This window comes from Chiloscyllium plagiosum, chromosome 22 (assembly GCF_004010195.1).
Source record: "Chiloscyllium plagiosum isolate BGI_BamShark_2017 chromosome 22, ASM401019v2, whole genome shotgun sequence".
Taxonomy (NCBI): domain Eukaryota; kingdom Metazoa; phylum Chordata; class Chondrichthyes; order Orectolobiformes; family Hemiscylliidae; genus Chiloscyllium; species Chiloscyllium plagiosum.
Window position 1 is genome coordinate 46,095,734 of NC_057731.1, and position 8,955 is coordinate 46,104,688.

Sequence of the window (8,955 nt, forward strand, 5' to 3'; positions counted from 1 at the left end):
AGAGTAAGATTAGGGCCAATCAAGGATAGTAGTGGGAAGTTGTGTGTGGATTCAGAGGAGATAGGGGAAGCACTAAATGAATATCTTTCGACAGTATTCACTCTAGAAAACGACAATGTTGTTGAGGAGAATACGGAGATACAGGCTACTAGACTGGGTGGGATTGAGGTTCACAAGGAAGAGGTCTTAGAAATCCTGCAGAGTGTGAAAATAGATCAGTCCCCTGGGCCGGATGGGATTTATCCTAGGATCCTCTGGGAAGCCAGGGAGGAGATTGCTGAACCTTTGGCATTGAACTTTAAATCGTCATTGTCGACAGGAATAGTGCCAGCATGGTCTTGTGAAGGGTAGGTTGTGCCTTACAAACCTTATTTAGTTCTTTGAGAAGGTGACCAAACAGGTAGATGAGAGTAAACCGGTCGATGTGGTGTATATAGATTTCAGCAAGGCGTTCGATAAGGTTCCCCACAGTAGGCTATTGTACAAAATGCGGAGGAATGGGATTGTGGGAGATGTAGCAGTTTGGATCAGTAATTGGCTTGCTGAAAGAAAACAGAGGGTGGTGGTTGATGGGAAATGTTCATTTTGGAGTCCAGTTACTAGTGGTGTACCAGAAGGGTCAGTGTTGGGTCCACTGCTGTTCGTCATTTTTATAAAAGACCTGGATGAGGGCGTAGAAGGGTATAATAGTAAATTTGCAGATGATACTAAGGTCGGTGGAGTTGTAGATAATGACGAAGGATGGTGTAGGTTACAGAGAGACATAGATAAGCGGCAGAGCTGGGCTGAGAGGTGGCAAATGGAGTTTAATGCGGACAAGTGAGAGGTGATTCACTTTGGTCAGAGTAACTGGAATGCAAAGTACTGGGCTAATGGTAAGATTCTTGGGAGTGCAGATGAGCAGAGATATCTCGGTGCCCATGTACACAGGTCCCTGAAAGTTGCCACCCAGGTTGACAAGGTTGTTAAGAAGGCATACAGTGTTTTAGCTTTTATTAATAGAGGGATTGAGTTCCGGAACCAGGAGGTTACGCTGCCGCTGTATGAAACTCTGATGTGGCCACACTTGGAGTATTGTGTACAGTTCTGGTCACCGCATTATAAGAAGGATGTGGAAGCTTTGGAAAGGATGCAGAGGAGATTTACTAGGATGTTGCCTGGTATGGAGGGAAGGTCTTACGAGGAAAGGCTGAGGGACTTGAGGCTGTTTTCATTAGAGAGAAGAAGGTTGAGAGGTGACTTAATAGAGACGTACAAGATAATCAGAGGAGAGCCTTTTTCCAAGAATGGTGACGGCGAGCACGAGGGGGCATTGCTTTAAATTGAGGGGTGATAGATATAAGACAGATGTCAGAGGTAGTTTCATTTCTCAGAGTAGTAATGGTATGGAATGCTTTGCCTGCAACGGTAGTTGCTTTGCCTGCAACTTTAAGTACATTTAAGTTGTCATTGGACAAGCATATGGACGTCCATGGAATGGTGTAGGTTAGATGGGCTTCAGATTGGTATGACAGGTCGCGCAACATCGAGGGCCGAAGGGCCTGTACTGCGCTGTAATGTTCTATGTAAGGGAGTGGCAGTGGAGGCGACCCAGGACCTGCATGTCCTTGGGGAAGTGGGAGGGGGAGTTGAAGTGTTCGGCCATGGGGCAGTGGGGTTGGTTGGTGCGGATGTCCCGGAGATGTTCTCTGAAGCGCTCTGTGAGTGGGCGTCCTGCCTCTTTACTTCTAACTGCCACCGGGACGTTAACCGCCTCAACCTGTCCACTCCCTCACACATACCAACATCTCACCCTCTCAATGCGCAGCCCTCCACTCCCTCCGCACTAACCCCAACCTGACCATCAAACCAGCGGATGCGGGTGATGGTGGGGGGAGGGGCGCGGGGTGTAGTGGTAGTTTCACGCACTGACCTCTACACTGCTGAAGCCAGGCACTAACTTGAAGACATCTCCTCCTACTGCCCTCTCAACCACTACCTCATCTCCCAGACCGAACTCCCACCCACCGCTTCCTACCTCATAGTTCGGGAACCCCACGCTGCCCAGTTTTAGCTCCTACCCAAGATCCACAAGCCTGACTACCCTGGCCAACCCATCATCTCAGTCTGCTCTTGCCCCACCGAACTCATCTTGGCATACCAAGATGAGTTCGGTTGGGGATATTGTCCTATTTCCCCCCAGTTCAGGAACCCCCCCCCACAGATGTTCGGAGCACACCCATATCCTCCACCACCTCCAAGACTTTCGTTTCCCTGGCTCCCAATGCCTTATCTTCATCATGGAATCCAGTCCCTATACACCTCAATTTGCCATGATCAGGGCCTGTAAGCCCTTTGTTTCTTCCTCTCCTGACGTCCCCAATAGTACCCTTCCACTGACACACTCATTCATTTGGCTGAACTGGTCCTCCCCCTCAATTTCTTCTTCCAATCCTCCCACTTCTTCCTCCAGATGAAAGGGGTAGCCATGGGCACCCATATGGGTCCCCAGTTATGCCTATCTCTTTGTCGGTTACATGGAGCAGTCCATCTTCCGTAGTTACATCGGCACCGCTCCCCACCTCTTCTTCCGCTACATTGATGACTGCACTGGCACCACCTCGTGCACCCACGATGAGGTTGAACAGTTGATCAACTTCACCAACACATCCCACCCCAACCTTGAGTTCACCTGGACCATCTCAGACACAGTCCTTCCCTCCCTGGACCTCTCCACCTCCTTCAACAGTGACCAACTCAACACTGACATTTTCTACAAACCCACCGCCTCCCACAACTACCTGGATTATACCTCCTCCCACCCTGCCTCCTGTAAAAATGCTATCCCTTTTACCCAATTCCTCCGCCTCTGCCGCATCTGCTCCCAGAAGGACCAGTTCCACCACAGAACAGCAGATGGCCTCCTTCTTTAAAGACCACAATTTCCCCACCCACATAGTTGATGATGCCCTCCAACGCATCTCATCCACTTCCCACACCTCAGCCCTTGAACCCTACCCTTCCAACTGCAGCAAGGACAGATCCCTCCTGGTCCTCACCTTCCACCACACTAAGCTCCACATAAATCACATTATCCTCTGCCATTTCCGCCACCTACAAACAGACCCCACCACCAGAAATATAGTTCCCTCCCCACCCCATCTGCTTTCCGTAAAGACCATTCCTCCACAACTCCCTCTCAGGTCCTCACCCCCATCCCCAACACCTTCTCCTGCCACTACAGGAATTGCAAAACCTGCGCCTACACCTCCCCCCTCACCTCCGTCCAAGGCCCCAAAGAAGCCTTTCACATCCATCAAAGTTTCACCTGCACTTCCACACGTCATTTATTGTATCCATCGCTCCTGATTCGGTGTCTCCTATATTGGGGAGACAGGACGCCTACTTGCAGAGCGCTTCAGAGAATATCACCAGGACACCGTCACCAATCAATAAATTCTTAGGATCCTGTCCCACTCATTTACTGATGAAGGAGCAGTGCTCTGAAAGCTAGTACTTCCAAATAAACCTGTTAGACTATAATCTGGTGTTGTGTGATTTTTAACCTGAAAATAAAACTTTTTACTTTCAGTTAAGAGAGGAAAAGCGCTCTCTACACTGTCCACTTCAAACACTCCCAGGACACGTACAGCGCAGATTCAGACTTGAGTCACTACTGTCATGCGCCCCTAACTATTGACGTGAATCAGTACAATTTTGGACCACATCAATTTTACAACATGGGGACATAGGAATTAGGAAGGGGAGTAGGCAATTCAGCCCTTTTAGCCTGCTCTGCCATTTAACATGACAGCTAATCTGAATCTTGGTGCCAATGCCCCTTACCTGTCTGCACTCCATCGCCCTTTATCCTGGGAATTTTCATTTTGTTTCCTGGGATTGGCTTAGCCTCCCAGTTAGGGCTATGAACCACCTTGGTTCTGGGTTTTGTCCTCAAACTGAGTCAGTTAACGTTTTAACCAACAGCAAAATCAGACATTTTAGCAGGTCTGGTAGCATCTGTGGAGAGAAGTCCGAGTTAACATTTCAGGTCCCGTGACCCTTCTTCAGAACTCAATGTTTTATTTCCCCTTTCTGCCCGTCCCTGATTTAGGACTAAACCCCATGTGCAGTTGGACCGATAACTCCTTAAACTTTGACCTCCTGTGCCAGTGATTTGGGGCAGACGCTGTCCTGCATGTTGTGTGCACGAGGACAAGTTTGTGTTTTGTCTGATGGTGGTGTCTCTTGTCTTCTCTTTTCCCCCCTCTCTAGGGCAGTTCCCCAGCAGTTTTGTGGAAACTGTCTCGATCCCGAACACTAAGCAAGGGGAGAGGTTGTGCGTTTGCATTAATGACTTCACTGCAGCCAACAGCAGCGACCTGTCTCTCCGACGTGGTGAGTGTAGTGATATTTCAGGTTATTTAAGAGAAAATTAACCCCCTACAGTGACGGATATCTGTACGAATTATAACCTGGGGCAAATATGGCAGCAATGGCAGGTTACATTTATGTAGCACCTTTTGGGGTGGCACGGTAGCCCATTGGTTAGCACTGCTCCCTCTCAGCACCAGGTTCGAATCCAGCCACTGGTGACTATCTGTGTGTAGTTTGCACATGCTCCCTGTGTCTGCGAGGGCTTTTTCTGGGTGCTCCAGTTTCCTCCCACAATCCAAGGATGTGCAGTGTACAGTGGAGTGGCCATGCTAGATTGCCCCATAGTGTTCAGGGAAGTGTGGGTTAGTTGCATTAGTCAGGGGTAAATATAGGTTAGGGGGAAATGGGTCTGGGTGGGTTACTCTTCAGAGGGTCGGTGTGGAGTTGTTGGGCCGAAGGGCCTGTTTCTACACAGTAGGATTCTGTGATTTTCATATAGTTAATGGCCTTTCTCTCTGATTCAGACAATTTGCACTGGTCCAGGTGATAGAATATGGACAAGTGCTTGGAGACCGGGCCAGAAAGATTTTAAAGTATCTTTAGGAAGAAGAGAGGGATTTTTGAGAGGGTATTCCAAATCTGAAGGCATGGCCACCAATGATGGAGCATTAACACCGAAAGGTTGAGGGATGAGTATTCGGCAAAATGCTGGGAAATGTTCCCACTCTCCTTTGAAGTACATGTTATGGGGTGTTGTGCCCCCCTCTCAGGGGGTAGGTAGGGTCTCTGTTTAGCATGCTGTGTGACGAGTAGAGTCACTGATTGTGCTGCATTCCCTCAGTCCCACGCTGGGAACGTCAACTGGGAGTTTTGTACTCAACTCTCAAAGTGTGGGGATTTGAGCTGATGACTGTTTGTTTGACTCACAGGTAAATGTGCCACCCACTGAGTTAACATGGAACATAGAACATTACAGTGCAGTACAGGCCCTTTGGCTCTTGATGTTGCACCGACCTGTGGAACCAAGCTGAAGCCCATCTAACCTGCACTGTTTCATTCTCATCCATCTGCCTGTCCAATGACCATTTAAATGGTCTTAAAGTTGGCGAGTCTACTACTATTGCAGGCAGTGTGTTCCATGTCCCTACTCTCTCTGAGTAAAGAAACTACCTCTGCCATCTGTCCTATATCTATCACCCCGCAATTTAAAGCTTGTGTCCCCTCGTGCTAGCTATCACCATCCTGAGGAAAAAGGCTCGCTGTCCAACCTATCTAACCCTCTGATTATCTTTTATAAGTCCAAATTTAAGTCACCCCTCCATTCTAACGAAAACAGCCCAGGTACCTCAGCCTTTCCTCATAAGACCTTCCCTCCATACCAGGCAACATGCTAGTAAATCTCCTCTGAACTCTTTCCAAAGTTTCCACATCCTTCCTATAATGTGGTGACCGGAACTGTACACAATACTCCAAATGTGGCCGAGTTTTGTACAGCTGCAGAATGGTCTCATGGTTCTGAAACTCAATCCCTCTACCAATAAAAGCTAACGCACCGTATGCCGCCTTAACCCTATCTACCTGGGTGGCAACTTTCAGGGATCTATGTACCTGGGCACCGAGATCTCTCTGCTCATCTACACGACCAAGAATCTTACCATTAGGCCTGTACTCTGCATTCCTGTTGCTCCTTCCAAAGTGAATCACCTCACACTTGTCCATATTAAACTTCATTTGCCACCTCTCAGCCCAGCTCTGCAGCTTACCTATGTCTCTCTGTAACCTACAACATCCTCCTTGATATCCACAACTCTACTGACCTTGGTGTCATCTGCAAATTTACTAACCCATCCTTCTATCCCCTCCTCCAGGTCACTTATATAAAAGACAAACAGCAGTGGACCCAAAACAGATCCTTGCAGTACCCCACTAGTAACTGAACTCCAGGATGAATGTTTCCCATCCACCACCACCCTCTGTCTTCTTTCAGCTAGCCAATTTCTGATCCAAACCACTAAATCACCCTCAAACCCATGCCTTCGTATTTTGTGCAATAGTCTACGTGGGGAATCTTATAAAATGCCTTACTGAAATCCATATACACCACATCAACAGCTTTACCCTCATCTACCTGTTTGGTCACTCATTAAGGTTGTGAGGCAAGGCCTACCCTTCACAGAACAATGTTGACCATCCCTAATCAACTTATTCCTTATCTGTTATAACCGTTATAACCCTTTCCAACACTTTACCCACAACCGAAGTAAAGCTCACAGGTCTATAATTATCAGGGTTGTCTCTACTCTCCTTCTTGAGCAAGGACATTTGCTATCCTCCATTCTTCTGGCACTACTCCTGTAGACAATGATGACATAAAGATCAAAGCCAAAGGCTCAGCAATTTCTTCCTTGGCTTCCCAGAGAATCCTAGGATAAATCCCATTTGGCTCAGGAGACTTATCTACTTTCACACTTCCCAGAATTGCTAACACCTCCTCCTTGTGAACTTCAGTCCCGTCCTGTGTCTGTGTCTCAGTATTCACCTTGACCACATTGTCTCTTTCTAGTGTGAATACTGACAAAATATTCATTTAGTACTTCCCCTATCTCCTCTGACTCCATGCATGACTTCCACTGTTATGCTTGATTGGCCTTAATCTTGCTCTAGTCATTCGTTTATACCTGATATACCTATGGAAAGCTTTAGGGTCTTTCCTGGCTAACTTGTAACTCTCAAGCGCCCTAAATGAGCCTTCACATCTCATCCTAACATAAGCCGCCGGCTTCCTCTTGATAAGGGATTCAACTTTCTTAGTAAATCATGGCTCCCACACTCGAAAACTTCCTCCCTGCCTAATGGTACATATTAATCAAGGACCCACAGTAGCTGGTCCTTGAATAAGCTCCACATTTCAACTGTGCCCATTCCCTGCAGTTCCCTTCCCCATCCTATGCACCCTAAACCTTGCCTAATCGCATCGTAATTGCCTTTCTCCAGCTATAACTGGAGCACGGGATGTCTGTAATTCCCCTGATTCCCCCACCCCACGTGCCTGCCAAGAAATGAATCAGGGAGAACAACGTCAAGCTGTCGCATGCAATGATTCAAGGTCCCGTGAAACAAGGTTGGAAGGTTACTTTTTACTGAATCGCTGTGTGAGGGAGGCGTCCTCTGTCAGCCTCTCATTATGTTTGTTTTTGTTTGTGTGTAACTGAGGTCCCATTCCACAGTGGACTTGTTTTGTATCTGAAGGAACTTGGCATCGTCTGGGTACTGTGAGAGACACAGACCCTATTGTGACTGTACAGCCCCCAGTCCACTCCCACCCAGCTGTGGCATCACTCCAAGGTCAGTTTACTCATCTGGAGCATGATGTGATCCCTAAACGCAGGGCCGAGGTTGTAAACTATTTCTGCTGCGGTATTCTTCCTCCTACGTAACTGTCCTTTCACAGAGGCGAGAGATCAGTGCCAAGTGTTGCTCACTGGAGTCAGAGGCCAGTGGATAAGCGGACCAGGGTGTAGCTATAATCATTATAGAGATGACCATCAGCCCCTTGAATCTGCTCCAGCTCGACAGGAAAAAAAGACAAACTCTCTCAAGCCCGGTCTTGAAAGATCTAGTTTAAAGCCCAGAATGCAATACTTTTGTCAGGAGTTAGATTCCCAGATATTTCTTCTTGCAAGAAGGGGAAGAGATGCTTCTCAGGATCTTAATAAAACTAAAAGAACTGCAGATGCTGTAAATCAGAAAAAAAGCAGAAGTTGCTAGAAGAACTCAGCAGATCTGGCAGCATCTGTGCAGAGCAGTCAGTTGATGGTTTGGATTCAGTGACCCTTACTCAGAACCAAAGGGAAGGGTTATTGGTCCGGACCTGCTGAGCTCTTCCAGCAATTTCTATTTTTTTTGATCCTTGGAATCTTCTTGGATACTATCGAAAACCAAGTGTCGTCTTGATCTGCACACCACCACCCACCCAATCTAATCCCCCTCAGCGGTTTATACACTAGCTGATGGAGAGGCTGGAGTGGTTTTCTTCCGAGGGGAGGAAGCTGAGGGGCACAGACAGCGTAGGTAGGAAGAAACTGTTTCCCCTTCAGCAGAGGGATCAATAACCTTTTGAGGAAAGGTGCAGGAGGTTTAGAGGGGATTTGAGGAAGAGCTATTCTGCCCAGAGGGTGATGGGTACCTGCAAGACCATACCCGAAAAGGTGGTAGAGGCAAGAACTCTTTTAGGCTGTTTAGATGATCTGTTGAACCGCTGCAGGGTACAAAGCGACAGACATGCCAAGTGTTGGAAACTGGGATTGAAATGTAAGATTCTAGATTCACAGCTAGATTAGAATCTGAGGAATGATGTAGAGGTGCAGGTGTTGGACTGGGTTGGACAGAAGTCACATGAAGCCAGGTTTGTTTGAAATCACAAGCTTTCAAAGCGCTGCTCCTTTGTCAGGCCAAGTGATGAAGGGGAACTGTTCCAAAAGAATGTGATTTCAAATAGGCCAGTTGGACTATAACCTGACATCATGTGACTTCTGACATTCTTCTGAGGAAGGGTGACTGGACCCCATCTCTTCTCCTTTCCCCCCCCCCCCGCCTCCT

General features: G+C 47.6%; 1 protein-coding gene across 4 annotated transcripts in view; it reads left to right on the top strand.

Moving 5' to 3' along the window:
- Positions 1 to 8,955, top strand: part of LOC122561291 (dynamin binding protein) — a 119,274-nt gene that overhangs the window by 40,354 nt on the left and 69,965 nt on the right. For all 4 annotated transcript variants that reach the window (XM_043712954.1, XM_043712955.1, XM_043712951.1 and 1 more), the window contains exon 3: positions 4,255 to 4,377. In XM_043712954.1, the coding sequence (XP_043568889.1) occupies positions 4,255 to 4,377 (123 nt within the window). The remainder of the gene's footprint in view (positions 1 to 4,254; positions 4,378 to 8,955) is intronic.